The sequence below is a fragment of the Xenopus laevis genome, chromosome 1S, assembly GCF_017654675.1.
Source record: "Xenopus laevis strain J_2021 chromosome 1S, Xenopus_laevis_v10.1, whole genome shotgun sequence".
In the NCBI taxonomy this organism is placed as follows: Eukaryota; Metazoa; Chordata; class Amphibia; order Anura; family Pipidae; genus Xenopus; species Xenopus laevis.
This window is the reverse complement of record NC_054372.1, coordinates 145,421,267-145,438,626: the sequence shown is the minus strand read 5'-3', so window position 1 is coordinate 145,438,626 and position 17,360 is coordinate 145,421,267. Positions and strand designations below refer to the sequence as shown.

The following is a 17,360-nucleotide window of genomic DNA, read 5'->3' as shown; positions in this document are numbered from 1 at the left end:
CTTTTCGCATGCTACCCGAACTTCCGGGTCTGTGACGTCACATGTGCCAACATCACGTCCGTGGATGGCTCATCCAGTGTGGTGACGTGGCTCCCCATGTGCATAAGGTCTCGGGGGACATAGACAAAGGAAGAGCAGCGTGTGGATGTGTCACATGCTGGGTTATACTGCTTGAGGATTTTTGTGTAAACATTGTTGTAATTGCCAAATTGATACTTTTAAACAGTAAAAAGATTTTTTGCGATACCACCTGAGTCTAAGACAAGTTTTTTGTGCAAACCTGATATATGGTATAGTGAGTATTTGGTTTATCTATGTAGGGGTAACTTTAAGTCTTCTGCACCTCTAAACATATATTGCTAAATATTTTTATTGATTGGTGTGGCCTCCAATTATCTATATTCTTAGGTTTCTAGCATACACCAATGGTAATTTTCTTTGTTACCTTTTTATTACTTATCGTTTGAATTAGGCCCTTTCCTATTCATATTTCAGACTTTTATTCAAATCAATGCATGGTTGCTAGGGTCATTTGGACTCTAGTGATCAGATGTAGAATGTAGAAAAATACACATTATAATAAATATGTATAAATATACAAAGTGCCAATTGGTAAGAGACACAGTAGGAAATAAAGCCCATAGAGTTACAATCTAAATATACTCTGTAAAGCTTTCCCTATGCAGGCTCTGTTTAAATCCTAAAGTATGGGGTATTTATATAATGTGGCAATTACATACTGTAAGAAGCATCTTTCTAACCGCAAAATTTAGCCACTAGAATTAGAATTTAGAATTAGAATACTAGAACACTAGAATTAGAATATTAGAACTAGAAGTAGAATATTAGAACACTAGAATTGAGGCGCTGTTTCACATTGAAGCCCACATGGATTAGGAAGTGCTTCAACCCAAACAAAGCAGCTAAATATGGTTGAGCAGGGTTGGCGGTTTTCCAGCCAAATTGGGCTACTTATTTATAGACCAGGTAGGTTTTGAAAGTACAAACTAGCCAAGGTGCAGATTTGGGCTACTTTTTGGGCTTTTGGCTGGTTTGTACTTTGGAAACCAGCCAAAGTTTTTCCTTGCCCTAATGTGCCAAGCCTGTGTCTCCCAATGCATGTTGGGTAATGTAGTTTTTGTTTAACAATTTGCCAACTGCCAAATTCAATGTAACTTTAATGTAAGATTACAATAACCCAGCACGCAATGGGGCTGAGTTGTGTAGAAATCAGGAGTTACTAGATTTTGGGCTCTGTACCTCAGTCTACCGTCTCTTAAGCATTCTCACATTTTCTAGTGAATTTTCTCAATTTTAGTCAATTTTGGGGCAAAAATCTGCTGGCCACCAAAATGTCTATAGGTTGACCTGTTTTACAAATATTTATAGAAATTGTATATGAATTAGTGCCTTATGGGGCCCCTATACCTCCTGGGCCCCCCTTTGTAGTTACACCCCTAGTGACGGGCGAATCTGTCCCACTTTACTTCATGGGAAAATTTGCAAATCAGAGAAAATTTGAAAAAGGCGTATTTTATTGTGCTACTTTTAAAGTGACTCCTGGCTAGTTTTGGGCTGGTTTTGTAGCTGATTGTGGCTGGTTTTGAAAATCTGACCTGGTAACCCTGTGGTTGAGTTAAATCAGTACGTTTCACAAGGCATTGCTTCTCTCCAGGTACAGATGAAAGGTAACCCCCTTACAAAAGGCTAAAGTATCTTTAATTCTTGGTAGCTGGCAGAAGGGTAAGAGGGAAACATTTTTAATTTAGAAACAAAACTACAAGCACAATACTTCTAGTACGCGGGCACGCCTAGCATAAGAAACAAAATAGTCCAAACGCTGACCTAGTATCCAGTACCGGCATCTTTCTCTGCGCATGCGCGCCGCTCGACAACACAGCGAGCAAGTGCGCGTGCGCGAAGCTCTGCTATGCTGAGAAAGCGCCGCCTGTGGCCTTTATTAGCTTTCAGTGACAGGAGCAGCAGCACAGCGACTGCCTCCATCACCTGGATACAGAACAGGGGGCCTCCCCACTTTGTGCTGTACAAGCAGTGCGGGCGAAAGCTCGAAGATCGCTTTTGTGGAAGGTGCCATAGCTGTGAGCCAGGCTGCATTACCGTTTCATCACCATGGCAGTGTGGGGGCAGTGCCCAAGGGGGCACCCTGATCTCCTCCGCTTCTAGTGGGATCCCCTTCCAAAGTGACTGTACCCCCGTCCTACACCCAGTAACATGCCTCAGAGAAGCGCACAGAGCTGGCAGCAGCAGCCAATGCAAGTGAGCCCCAGGAGTGTGATCCTCAGTTGCCGGGAGGTTGACAGGAGAGCGGCCCTCCTTTTCCAGCTGGTGCCCAGCTTTTGACTCTCACCCCCTCTTACCCCAGCACCGCCGCTTCATCTCTTGCCTCCAGCACCTGATTATGGAGTCCGTGGGCAAGTTTGAGTTCAGCCGGAAGGATCTGATCGGCCACGGAGCCTTTGCTGTTGTTTTTAAAGGCAGACATAAGGAGGTACATCTCTCTATAAATATACACACTCCATAGCTTGATACACATATACCAGCTGCGATCCTACAACTCCCACAAGCCTCTCTTAGGCTTTGGCAACGCAGCAGCTGGTTGGATTGGTTGGTTCTGTGCTCAGACACTTGCTGAGAGATAGTACCTGTTGGCTGTGTATTACTTTAGCTAGTAAATGTAAATATTGCATAGAGTGATCCATCTCTTTGCTCCTTTTTAGATCCCACTAGGCTTGTCTTGTTGTGACTGCAACTGAAAGCAGTCTTTGTTTTATACTGTTTACCCCTTTCTACTCTTGAAACAGTGTAGCAGAAGTCAGGTCTCCTGCAGGCCTGTTTATCAGCTGGCTTCTGCAACATTGTTCCAGGAGTGGAGATCTTGTAAGCAACCGGACAGGTGCTTCTTTCATTAGTGAATAGATCTACAAATGGAGAATCACCGCAGGTATGTAGGTATTGGCAGCCCAAAGCATCTGACCGGGTGCAGGAGTCTCTTAGCGCCCAACGCTGTGCAAGATAAAGAGGGGAAAATTGTAGAATTCCGCACACCGGACTGTTTGTTTAAAAACCAAAAAAAATCTTTATTTAATCCATTTAACATGGATTAAATAAAGATTTTTTTGTTTTTTTGAAAAAACAGTCTGGTGTGCGGAATTCTACCATTTTCCCCTCTTTAATATACAGGTAAAGGATCACTTATCCGGAAACCTGATATCCAGAAAGCTCCGAATTACGGTATGACTGTCTCCCCTAGACTCCATTTTATACAAATAATCCAAAATTATGAAAAATTATTTCCTTTTTCTCCGGTTTTTCTCCTTTTTTAAACACAGTCTGGTGTGCGGAATTCTACCATTTTCCCTTCTTTAATATACAGGTATAGGATCCCTTATCCAGAAACCCAATATCCAGAAAGCTCCGAATTACGGAATGGCTGTCTCCCATAGACTCCATTTTATCCAAATAATCCAAATTTATTAAAAATGATTTCCTTTTTCTCTGTAATAATAAAACAGCAGCTTGTACTTGATCCCAACTACGATATATTAAACCTTATTGGAAGCAAAACCAGCCTATTGGGTTTATTTAATGTTTAAATGAATTTCTAGTAGACTTAAGGCATGAAGAGCCAAATTACAGAAAGATCCGTTATCCAGAAAACCCCAGGTCCCGACCATTCTGGATAACAAGTCCCATACCTGTATCTACTTTAAACCCATTGTCATTATAGTGGTGACTGTATATTGAAATGTTGATTAGGATTACATCCCTCATTATGCAAAAAGAGTTGATTGTGGTTCAGTCCAATCTGATTCTTCCAAGGTTTCTAGTAGGACATAAATGACAGGCAGCACCTTTGTTTTATGACATAGCTAAAAGGGGCAGCGTCAATGTTGCAATATGACTTGCAACTTCTACTACTTGCTTTCAGAGCGCTTAGTGTGGCCAGAGCTATAGGACTGTTATAAAAACAAACTGGTAACCTAGGGATGAGATGGCAGGAAAACCTAAATATAAGTTAGTCAGGAGATTGCAAAGAGTGGGAATGTTGATCTGGCTAATAACAGCACATGAGCTAGTCAGCATGGGACACAGCACTGCAATTTAATAGGTACAACTGTTCTACTATAAAACAGGTTGCACTGCTAAGATCAGACCTATTCTTGGAATCTTTACCTTGGCTAGAAATAAAAATATCTTGTTTTGGCACCGTGTTGCTGAGCCACTGTTAATGCTCCACAATGAGCACTAGTTCAGCTTTGTGCTATTACAGTATGGGGATGTCTGGACATGTCTGGACAAGTGGGACTAGGACACCAGGTTTCAATAAGATCTATTCATATGAAATCAGATCCAGTCTGTTTTAAGCCTGGGCCCACCTAGTGCTAAACTCTGTTCTGGTTGGATTTCTCTTCTAGAAGCAGGATTTGGAAGTAGCAGTGAAATGCATCAACAAGAAAAACTTGGCAAAATCTCAGACTCTTCTAGGAAAGGAAATAAAGATCCTGAAGGTAAATCCAGTTCCATCTTGGCATGGTGGGAATACATAGTTCTACCCTGTTAATAACTGCTATATGAATACATGTTAATAATAATAATAATAATAATAACTGCCTCTTTTCTTTTCTTAGGAGCTGAAACATGAAAATATTGTGACCCTTTATGATTTTCAGGTAAGATAATATTTTTTAAATCTCATTCAGCTTTTTAATGACATAAAGATATTCAGGAGCTTGAAGAGCCTGTTTGTTTGTTGATGGGAGTTGAACACAAGCCTTATTGAGTGATGTTCTTACAATGCGTATTGATTGTACTTAATGATCTGTTAGAATATAGTAACGGATTATTAGTGATGTATGTAAATCCCGTGGTTGTTATGTAATATGTCTCTTAGATAAATATGTATCATTCGATGGAAACAGTCTACATAGACCTCCTCCTCGTCTGATCCCTTTTTCCAGCGGCGTTCTTCCCTGTCACGTGGGCTTGCTCCTTGTTTGTTGACATTGCTTTTGCTGCGTTCCCATTGGCTCTCGGTCGTTGCGCGTCACGGGATTCTAAGAAAACCCTCCCCCCGTTGCTGGACTCGTGGCGTTGATTTCGGGCTTTCGGGGCTTGTAGTTCGCAGTGTTTGTTGTGTGCCTTCTGCTTGAAGTAAGGAGGACTACAACTCCCAGATGTACCCGCGCGGGTTGTATACAAACGCTTGCTTGTGTTGGCCTTGTTCCAAGTTTATTCGCTAGAAATCGGTTGAACTTGAGAGCGGTTTGTTCCAAAAGGACTGCAAAGTCATCTGTGAGGCCCAATAACAAATCTGTGACCCAATGCAGTGCTGTCCTATAATACACGTGTTTGAATTCTGGGACATTATACTGTAATAATAGATCATTTCAGCAGAAAGGCCTCACATATAATGTTTAAATAATAAACAGAATCATTGCAGGACCTAGCTATTTCTGGGCCCCACAGCAAACTCATTTTACGGCAGGAGACATCCATAAGTTTGTCTGATTTACACTCCTGCTCCCCCTGGAAGGTCTAATAAACAATGGTTTTTATTTTGGATTACTCATAATAGCAACAACAAAGACCATGAAATAGGCAGGAAAGACAGACAAGAAAGAGGAGTTTGGATGGATGGATGGACCTTAATCATGTTTTATCTCTTTAGGCAACATATGCCAAAGTGAGTTAGTCCTATTAGTTGTGAATTTCAGTTGTGAGTTTGGAACATTCTAGTTGTGAGTTTATTAGCTGAATCCATCTTAAAAATGTCAGTTGCAAAGGACATGAGAGTCAACCAATAAACTAATATTTAATAAGCATGTCTGAATTCTTTATTTGCTCTAATGTTATTACAGTTTAATAAATGAAATGTACACATTGCTATACAGTATAAAGGAGCATGCTTGCCTCTATTGACATAGTGAGGCAATATTTTTTAACTAAGAGCCCAAATATTGCTGTCATTTGCACTAAGCAAGTCTGTAATGAATACCAAGAATAGTGTATATGGATGTGCACTATTGTTTACAGTTTATGCTTGTGCCTTCATGGTTTTAGGAACATTGTTTTTCTGAATTAAGGTCATAGATTTTTTTTTCACTGATGTGTTTGTCTTATTTTGCATCTTAACATTGTGCTGCCAGGGTATGTAATGATCCATATTACAAAATGTTGTTTTCAATACAGATTCACCGTCTCATACAGTCTCATCACAGTTGTTGAGTTCAGTTGTGATTCTTAGAATGATGCATTGCAGTTGCTCTGATCCAAGTATTTACTGATTTGCACTACAGACAATTGGTCCATCTGCAGTCAGAGCCAAACATGTAATACATCACTTTTGTTTCTAGTAGTCTGTGTCTTTAATATATTTAGACAGAAGCTGACCATCATTTACTAACATTGGTGTAAAACTGCACCAGTGCAGTAGCCCATAGCAACATGTCAGACCTCTGCTTTCACTTTAGGCATACTGTAAGTCTGTCAAATCTTTTTATTTGTTGGTTGCAATGGATTTGGCTGACTGAGAACACTTCTACAATACTATCTACAGAGTTGCAAGTTGATTATCCCCTTCCTATGACATTTATTGAGGTCAGGGTGAAAATAACAGTGGGCCACAGTGCTGGTGGAATTACAAAACACACACATATAGAGAATACTCACAATTAAGGATCATGTGAGAAGTGCCCGTGTGACAACGTGTTCCCTGTGATATGTTACTGTAAGCAACACCCCAGGCTTTAACAAGCACCCAGCATACTTTCTAAAGGACCAATGCTACAGTGTTTTACTATGTCCCATGGGTATACTATATTGCACTTCGGACTGTTTATCTTAAATACTGATCAGGAAAGCTAGCAATAAATGTTCAGGTAAAAGGGTTCATCAGTATTTCCAGGGTCATACAGAAGAGCAGCAAGCTAAAGGTCACTGCCTTATAATGCTATTATTTCTTAGTCAGCATTAAGGGCATATTTTGATTGCACTATTGTTATATGTTTTGTGTTTGATAGTTGATATATGAAGGTCTGTAAACTATAAAAAAAAATTACCTATGTTGTCCAACGATAAGGCTTTTCTCCTTGTGCTATAGATATATGGATGAGAATAATCCTTAAATTGAGCATCCTGGTTGGTGTGGGGGTTTAAGCTCCACATTTATTATCTGCAAGCATTGAATTCAATAAGCACTATGTTTTACATTTAGTGAGTAATTGATACAATCCGTGATAAATAAAGGCTAAATCATAGAAGTGGCTGATGATGATTGGAGTTTAAACCAGTTGCTGAAATACAGTCTATGCTACTGCTTGCCAGACAGCTGCGTGATATAACAATGGTTGCCATAATCTATAATAAATAACCACTGCATACGTACAAACATATGTCAGACGCCTGACTCTCTCTGCATCTGATGCAGGTATCCACAGTTGAATTTGCCAGGATTTCAGCCACACATACAAGTATACCCTCCAGGGTTTCTAGCCAGCTGACATAGAGTGGATTGTATGTCAACAGTCGGCTTAAATGCCTTGACCTGGCCAACCAAAGGTTGCATCTTTGTTCATCTCCATGGAATGTTTCTAAGTGTATGCCTGATTTCCATTCATTTACTAGGGTTGCCACCCAGCCGGTATTTTACCGGCATGGCCGGTAAAAATGATGGTTGATCCCAATGTTATTAATAGGGAAAAAAGATAAATGGAATGATGGAAAAGTGATGTATCCAGTCCTCCAATACACAGTATCTGACAGATTCAGTTGGATTTCCTCTGTAGTGTTATTAAGGCCTACATGTATATTACACCACCTTGTTCTACATGTATATTAGTCATCTGAAAGTGAACAAAGCACTGTGGGGCAAATTCACTAAGGCGCGAAGCGCCGAACGCTAGCGTTTTTTTGCTAGCGTTCGGCATTTTCGCTACTGCGCAAATTCACTAACGAACGCTGGCGTAGTTTCGCTAGTGTTACTTCGCAACCTTACGCCAGGCGAATTTTCGCTAGCGACGAAACTACGCAAATTCACTAACTTGCGCAGTGTAGCGAACGCTACCTTTTATGCTAGACTTCCTTCGCCACCTCAGACCTGGCGAAGCGCAATAGAGTAGATAGGGATTGTTTCAAAAAAAGTCAAAATTTTTTCTAAGTCCCAAAAAAACGCTGGCGTGTTTTCTACATGACGGGTGATAGGCTGAAAAAGATCGAAAATTTTTTGGGGCTCCCCTTCCTCCCCCCTACATTTCCTGACTCATGGCAACTTACCTAGACAGTGGGCACATGTGTAGGGCAAAATAAAATTTTTATTGGCTGATTTGAAGGTTTTCTAGGCATTTGTAGTGCAGATAAGTGTTCCTCCATTGAAATTTGAATTTCGCGCCGTATGCAAATTAGCCTTCGCTAGCGCAACTTCGCGTTATATAGCGAAACAACGCTAGCGCAACTTCGCAAACTTACTCTACCCCTGTGCGCAACTTCGCATTTTAGTGAATTTGCGGAGCGCTGGCGAAAATTCGACTGGCGAAGTGCGGCGAAGAGCGGCGAAGTTGCGCCTGGCGCAACTTCGATTCTTAGTGAATTTGCCCCTGTGACTCAGCACTTAACTGTAATAAGGAAATTATTTCACATTACAAATACTGCTTGGAAATAATCACTCTGTAATCAGTTATTTACTTCATTTCTTAATCCTGAATCATTACAGAGATGCAGATTTTGTTGAACAACGAGAGTCTGGTAGTTTGGTACCTCAAAAAACTGCAATTTAAATCATCTGTGTGCTTTCATAGTGACATTTAGTCATCTTTTGGCAGTATTTCTTTCCTCGTTGCTCTTGAGGAAATACTGAGTATGCTGTCCTTTGCTGAACCAACATACATGTGTTTTAAAAAGAGTTATTTATATCCTGTGGTGTTCTCTTGCCATGAAAAGAAGCACCTTTTAACCATTTGACTGCCATCGGTCTGTGACCTAGCTGCTCTGCATGTTTCCACACAAAACAAATCGACCAAATAATCAAAATATTCATGATTACTGCGTGTTTTTATTATATAAAAGGAAAGTAAGGGACTTGCCTAAAGTCATAGTTCCTCCCGTCTTGTCTAGAATACTATTCATTTTATTGTAGAAAAAAAGAAGCCTATGATTAAGTGAGTTACTCCTGAAATGCGTCAGGCGATCATGGTCAGTGACCTGTTGGAATAAACCACCTTTCTATTTTAAGCAGAGTGCCGCTTTTCTATTCTTTGAGCAAATATGAATTTTATTAACTTTGTCAGAGATACATGGTAGATATTTTAAATGTGACATACACATATTTTCAACTAGTTATCAGCTACATATGTCTGAGAAAAAGCAGAGCAGGATCTACTTTTAAAGGGTGGATCGCCCTTAAGTTAACTTTTTAGTTCATTTTATATGTTATAGTATGACTAATCCTAAGCAACTTTTCAACTAGCCTTTATTTTTTATAGTTTTTTTTTTTATAAAAACTAGCCTTCTTCTCCCGACTCTTTCCAAATTTTAAATGAAGGTCACTGACCTCACATCTAAAAAATTAATGTTTTGTATTTTGTATTAGTCTTTTAGTCATCTTTCTATTTTATTAGTCATCTTTTTAGCCATCTTTCTATTCATACCCTCTGATATTTATATTCCAGTCTCTCATTCAAATGAATGCCTGTTGTTTAGGTTAATTTGTACCCTAGCAACCAGAAAAATGCTAAAACTGTTGCAAAAGTTGCAAATTGTCTTAAAGTTTTTTTAACACATTGAAATGTGCTGCTCCAATAATGCAATGTATTTTATTTGTAAACAGTAATAAAGGTATTAAGTCTTTATTTCTAAAGAGTGGAAGTATTCAGTGCTCCATTAGCATTATATACATGTATTTTCTATTGCAGTTCTTATTTTGAAATGATTTTGAGATTTTGAGGACAACTGTGTCTATTTTATCATATCGGTGACTGGGAAGTAAGATCCATTGCTTTCCTTGGAAATTAATGACATCTGGCACCTGGTGACACTATAGAAAACCATTGTACCTACATGGTTAGGGCTATTCCCTAACCATCTGTGATTAGGCTGAAAATTTTATAAGATAAAGGTTAAAAAGGCTCAGATTGCCAGATTGAGTAAAGAATATACAAATATAACAAATAATTGGTCTGCTGTGCTTAAATTGGCTATATATATTTTTAACTTGTTGATTGACCCCTTTAAGTTATTTATTGTTTCATGTTTATTGAGTCCTGAAAGCTGAGAACCTAAAGACATTCTAGAATGTCTGGCAGTATAGAACACTATCATACTGTTGCTTGTTATTCTTGTCACGTAGCTGCTCATACATTGGCTGAGATAAAAGTTATCTGTAAGAATGTATAGGTAACCTCAGCGACCCGACTAGGATAAAGTTGTGTGTCCTGGCATTACCTTGCTGTGCCTGCCAGCCTGACCTGATTTGTTTTTTGAAGAGCGGGTTTGTGTGAGGACAAACATAAGCTTTTAGGCTTGCTGGATTCATATCAAACTGCAGACCCAATAGAGGGGAACAAAATTAGCTCTGATCATATTAATTAAAGTCTTTGTGTTATGGCAGTTTTCTATTCTTACCAACTAGGTTAAAGTACCATTCTGGGTGGGCAGCTTTTCACTTCATAATTAGCTAGTTTTGTATGACAAACCTGAACAGCATGAGAAATGCCTGCAAACCTGTAAGGGCTCATTTATGCAAGTGCAGTGTGCAGTTTTGGATGCAAGTCACCATGTTATTTGTCTGCAATGCAGTTTGCAGCATAATTTCAGGGTAATTGCACCTGACATAATTGTGTTTCTTGAACCAGATGCAATTGTACTGAAAATCATTTTCGATGACGATCCAAGTGGTGTCTTTGCATGATTATTTAGGTGCAAGTACAATGCACATGTCGATGAATCCAACTGTAGGAACTACCGCTACCTTCCAAGTAATTTAAGTTCCTTAGCATGAAGAGGAGCCCTTGCTCACAATTCAAACCCAACTGAACATTATTAATGTACAGGTATGGGACCTGTTATCCAGAAAGCTCGGGACCTGGGTTTTTTCTGGATAACGATTCTTTCCATAATTTGGATCTTCATACCTTAAGTCTACTAGAAAATCATGTAAACATTAAATAAACCCAATAAGCTGGTATTGCTTCCAATAAGGATTAAGTATATCTTGGTTTAAATCAAGTACAAAGCACTGTTTTATTATTACAGAGAAAATGGAAATAGTTTTTAAAAATTTGGATTATTTGATTATAATGGAGTCTATGGGGGCCTTTACGGATAAGGGGTTTCTGGATACCAGTATACAGGAAATTAGCTTAGAATCCCATTTTCTTTCATTGTGCAAAAACAGGTTTTTGCCTTGAGGCAGCTTTTGACTTGTAACATTTCTTACAAATGAAGCTGCTCGACAGGGAGTCAATATCTGCTCTTATATTAGATCTCTGATTACATTATCTATTCTGCTTTAGGGTCACACAAGGCATGAGTTAAGAAACACTTCCTAAAATGAGAAAAAAGGAAGATGGATTTAATATTTACGATGTGATCCCCCCCCACTTAGCTTTTACCAAGGCTGCAGATATACAAAAATGTTTCTGTAGTCACATATTATTCTGCTATTATCTTAAACAGCGATTAAATGGACCCCCCCCCATCAAAAATGCACCTTAAATTACTTATATGGAGTCCCCTTGCTCCACAATCTAAAAGTCACTGCAATAGAGGCATTTTGGCCTTATGAAGTGCTAGTGTAGTGGTAAAAGCATACAATGCAGGCTTAGGTTTGCTAATGAGAACCAGTGCAGAATCAGATGATCAGTCCCTATTCACACATAGTCATTATATTATTCAATGGCCACCCTCCTTTTGTTCAGTAGCAGCTTGTGCCTTTGTTCCAGGATCACTGCTGTAAGTGTGTAAGAGTCTTTCAGGTTACAGGTGGCACAAAGGATCATATTAGCAGCAGGCACTGGTCTGAACCAAGCAGAAGAATAATGGGCTTTGTTCTGCGAAGATGTGGCTAAATGGTTTGTGATAAATATCCTATAGAATTATTTATTTGGCCACTTAATGCATAATTTATTAACCTACATTTATCATGCACTATTTAAGTTGATTGTCTGTCACTGTAGCAACATATCATTCAATTTCTTATAGTTCTACAATATTTCAGTAAATATAAACATCTCCTAAAAGGTGACGTGTGCTTGGCTATAAGTTCAGTATCAGACATTAGCTGGATAGACTCCATTCACACTCACATACAGGAACCTAGGTAGTAATTTTGCTTTGTGAGCCAAATCTGAAAGCTACATTTACCAAATAGGAATGTATTTCATAGTGTAATTGATAGCCCACAGAACAGAAGAATGTGAATGGAAATGGAAAATATACCATTGACCTAATTCTGTTATTCTTCATCGCTGATTTATCCCTTTGTTAAAGGGTATGGATGGACACTCAAAAACCATTTTTGCATAATGAAAGAAAATCTAATTCTAGCCAACCTTCCATTATATATTCATTAAATATTTTTAATGGCTTTAGTGATATTTGTAAATCTTATTGCTATTGAAATTAATGTTTGTTGCTTTCTATTCTCTGGTTCTGACTCTTGGAAACAATGCATTAAGAAACATCTTCTCCTTCTGTTGATCAGTGCTCCATCTGTAAATCAGCTGGCTTCCGCTACAATAAGAGTCAAACCTATACTATTAGAATATAAACAGTCTGACAGATACTATTGTCCGTAGCAATCATATTTGCAAATAAATGTAAAACCATTAAAATGTAATTAATGTTTCTTAGCATTACATTATTTTTTTTTTCATCTTACAGAAATGAGTTTTTGGCTAGACATCCAATTTAAATAAGAAATGTCTTTCATAGCGTGACTAAATGATACATACAGGTATATACCCGTAATATCAGAGGCTGCTACTTGTCCCCATTTCAGAACTCCAAATAAATATATTTTCATTTCAAATGTCATATCTTGATATCCATTATCCATGCACAAGTGTACATGTCAGCGGGGTCTGTTATTGTTCTTTCAATGTTTAACACAGCAGCACTGGATATAGGTTAGGTTTAATTAAAAGACCACATAATCCTAAATGAATTAATCTGGTGACAGAATGCAGCCCATTTGAAATTGCTTGTGCTGTTTCCCAGCTGTCATTTGTACCTTGTGCCCTTTTCACACACTCCTGCTCAGGGCCAAGAGGTGCTATGTACAAAGGCTTATTGATTGTGGAGTCTTAAGTAGTGTACGGATGGAGGTCACTGACCCTGGTCTTCCAGCATCAAATGAGGTTTCTCTGACAGAAAATTATGTAAATTATATATTTTGTGGGGTGCATAAACTCTGCTGTACAACTGAAATAAGGTACTGTAGGTTTTCTACTTTAATTAGCTGCCAGATAAAAGGACCACTGCATAACAAAAAGTCAGAATGTCAAATGAAAATGACAGGCAGCCTTTTGGTAACATTATCCAGGAGAGTCTTTCTTAGTTCTGGCTCTGTGGCTTTTCATTACCCAGACAGGGCTAGAAGCACTGGCCAAACAACAGGCGAGACTTGGCCTAGTATCCCCCCAGCTCTTTTGTCTTTTGTTAAATAGAGGAAAAGCCGTCCTACATGTCCCTTTCATAAACAGATGGCCTGCATTGGCCTCTTATCTTTAGCAGACAGCTGGTAGTAGATCAGCTGTGAAGAAAGGGAGGCGCTCCCATGTATATGCTTTCTTCTGTTGCTAGGCAGGATAGAAGGCAAAGGTACACACACCGGGTCACCCAGCATTTGCACGTCTCATATGCACATACACACAAACACACACATATGTGTATCTTCTATATATATTGAATAAAGTACCCCCTATTGTAAAATAAAAGGATACTATACCAAGGAGTTCATGGTGCCAGCTGAGCACGCGAATAGCCGCTCCAGCACGCATGTGCGAATTGCCACTCCAACGCGCACACGCTCGACTTTCCGCTCCAGTGCACACGCACAAATTGCCGCTCCGCTGCGCAGGGCGCAGAAATGCATCTAGACGTCAGAATATATGGAGACAGTCGGGGAGAAAGGCGACCGGACATGGGGTAGACTACAGAGAAGTTGCGTGCCTGGCGCCTCCCAGCTTTGCGCCCTAGGTACGTGCCTACTCTGCCTACCCCTAGTTCTGAATAGAGATAATTACTACATGGCAGCACAGAAACCAGTGCAACTAGCATCATAATTTAATAATCAGCCTTGTAGCATCAGCTTATATTACAGACCAGCCTCATTTTCTACTTGATAATTTGAGACGACCCCTAAGCTTAGCTTCTCAACAGCTGTTCAGAGCCCACTGAGCACGTTAGTGTCGCAGACACTAACACGGGGCAAGATGGTGACCCCCTGTGACAAGTTTGAAGTCCTGGATCATTGCTGCTATTGAGAAGCTGAAATTTAAGGCTGGTGCAAATACGTTCATTATATAAAACATTGCATTTTATAGCCATATACATTTTTAGAGTTTAGTTCTTCTTTAAAATATATTCCATTATGCAGTTCATAAAAATCCTTCGATTTCATGCTTCACCTTTGCTTTAAATCAGGCAAAAAGCACTTGTTTGGTGAGGTTGCCAGTTTATACAGTACTCATTCATTAAACCATGCACATTGTTGTCTGACACAAATACCAATACGTTGGAGGAGGCCATGCCTTGCCATCACCTGCTAGCTACTACATATTTTTAAGTAGCGGCAGCTGCTTTGCTGAACAATAAAGGGCATTTGTGCACTGCCTTGAATGCTTTCAGCTTTCCGTTTACCCCCGAGCACCTGCATGCAAAGTAACATCAGGAATATGTATGGGATCTGAATACGGAGTTAAACAAACATCTCTTAAAAAAAGCACAACTTTAAACCCTTTTTGTGGTCTGTTTCTATAAATGTTATATCTTTCACCCTCCATTTGCTGCTTTTTTGTCTTCTATTTGTATTGCTATTTATTTGTACTCTCTATATGTTTTGTGTTGCTGTCACTTATCCACCTGCTGCACTCTCAGAAAGTGGCTTTGCTTACCCGGTTTATTCAGTGTAAATTGCCAAATCCATATTTCCATGGCAATAATCATCAGCTAAATTATATCTGAGTTAATTGTATATCCGTAGAACAGTAACTATCAGACTGGGTTGCCATACATCATTCAGCTCCTGTCTATTGCAATGTCATCTTATTCAAACAGAAATGTGTTATAATTAAACATCCTGAAACAATTAAATAGCTGTTACAGTGTTAGATGTTATAATCTCGGTCACGTCAACCATAGTGTTGCCCACCTTAGGGTCTTTGGAGTATTGCAGCAGTCTGGGTTCAATAATAACAGTTATATTAGATTTCAATCTTCAAACAACACTATCTGAGCGCTACTGTGTTGCCTGCTACACATATAGAATCGAAATGGTCCATTTAGCCACACATACATTTAGCCCTGGGTTCTGTAATAACTTTTAGATTCCAAACCTCAGACCACAGTAATTGAGTACTACTGTGCAGCCTGTTGTCCTGTTCTTATAGAACTTAAATTGTCTATTTCACTCATACATTTAGGAGGTTATTTACCAAAGTTCGATTTCTTCTGTTTTTTTGTGTTTTATTAAACCCTGATGCTGCTAAAAGTCTTTAAAAAAAAGGACCCAATCTCAAACCTGTCAATGGCAGAAAAATAGGCATTCAATAATATCTTTACCTATAATATCAGAATATCAGATTGTCAGCATTATAATAGAAGTTAACTGAAAGTTGAAACTATCCCCCTTTAATCCCTGAAAGAAAAATGCCATAGCAAACATATATTAAATGTTTCGATAACTTTTTCAATCAATTATTACATACTGCTTGTGGCCTGGCCATACTGCTGGCCTCTTGGGAGATCCATTTGATTATTAAGAAGCAAGATTCTTCAATGTAGCCATCTGCCTTGTAGTCTTTAGCTGAAGCACTAGATAAAAAGTATTGAGGATTCTTTGATATGTTCCATGTTCCAGAGCTGTTAAAATATCCTTAAGTTGCTCTTGTGGATTTCTTCATAGTCTGAAAAGTTTCTGTCTGGTGAAAAAAACTGCTGCAATTTATATGTTGAATAAAGAAAAATGTAAAATGTACAAGTTTGTCAGGCACTAGAATAAAGCTAAGCTTTTAATTGTATATATAAGACATTACTTGCATTCTTTTATACCCTAGAACATTTGCTGGCCTTGTATGAATATTTGCTGTTAATGAATACAGCATACACTTTTTAAAGGAGAAGGAAAAGCTTGCAGCACTTGGGGGTGCCAAATGTTAGGAATCTGTTCAATCAGTGGTAATGCAAAACCTGTGCGTGTATTCGGGTGGTGCTCAATCTGGAAACCTTGCTGCAAACCTTGGTTTCATTAATCCGTATATAGTAGAAAATCAGATGGCACACACTCTGGCAAATGTGCAAAAAACTTAGAGCTCAGAGAGCACTTGAGAAAGAAGGTTGTACCTCCGAAATGTCGTATGTAGATCTCAATGTAGATCTCAATAAACTATACGTTTTTTGCACATTTGCCAGAGTGTGTGCCATCTGCACCGGCCTGGGGTTATACCAGTGAGCACCATGGCGCGATCCACTTCCATCTTAATCTGTCTTCAAATTTCCCGGGGGAAATGCATGTGCAGTTGAATGAAATAGCCGGCTTTTTAGTTAAAGTTCGGTTTTTCGTTCTACTGGGCATTCGCAGCGAAGAAGAAGCCGGTAGAAGATTGCTCAGTGGTGCTCACTGGTATGGCCCTGGGGTTTCAGGTAAGTAAATACAATCACTTGGGCCTAACATTTGGCACCCCCAAGAGCTGCAAGCCTTTTTTTCTCCTTTAATAGATTGTTTGCAGTTTTACTTGACAAAAAATAAAGGAGTGACATTTTTGTTCTGTTTTTGTTTCATACAGGAATTAGCTAATTCAGTCTATCTAGTTATGGAGGTAAGTTTTTTTTATACGTTTCATGAAAAATCTACATTATAATCAATTTTTCACTGACACTGTAAATTATAACCTTATAAAATACAATTACCACGAGTATATTGTATATGATATACTTGTAAATAATGCTTAGTGATGGATTCTGCTGTAATTGGTGTCAACTCTAATATTCACCTCCTGTTGTAAAATATTAGAATATTAGAACTCAGAAGGGATGCTCAGGTCAGGAAAAACTCAACCCTCACCCAACCCTAACCCACAAAATGTTGCCATTGTTGGAACTACACCCAACCCATGTCTTCACACTCT

At 39.0% G+C, this 17,360-nt stretch overlaps 1 protein-coding gene across 5 annotated transcripts in view; it reads left to right on the top strand.

Annotated features, from left to right (window-relative positions):
- The first annotated feature begins 1,921 nt into the window (after nt 1-1,921).
- ulk1.S (unc-51 like autophagy activating kinase 1 S homeolog) overlaps nt 1,922-17,360 on the top strand; it is a 52,699-nt gene continuing 37,260 nt past the window's right edge. For 3 of the 5 annotated variants that reach the window (XM_018244167.2, XM_018244168.2, XM_018244166.2), the window contains exons 1-4: nt 1,923-2,509; nt 4,437-4,529; nt 4,650-4,691; nt 17,019-17,051. In XM_018244167.2, coding sequence (XP_018099656.1) covers nt 2,420-2,509; nt 4,437-4,529; nt 4,650-4,691; nt 17,019-17,051 — 258 coding nt within the window. In that variant the 5' untranslated portion in view covers nt 1,923-2,419. Of the gene's footprint in view, nt 2,510-4,436; nt 4,530-4,649; nt 4,692-17,018; nt 17,052-17,360 lie in introns of all 5 variants that reach the window. The other 2 variants (XM_018244169.2, XM_041580322.1) reach the window with 1 other exon arrangement.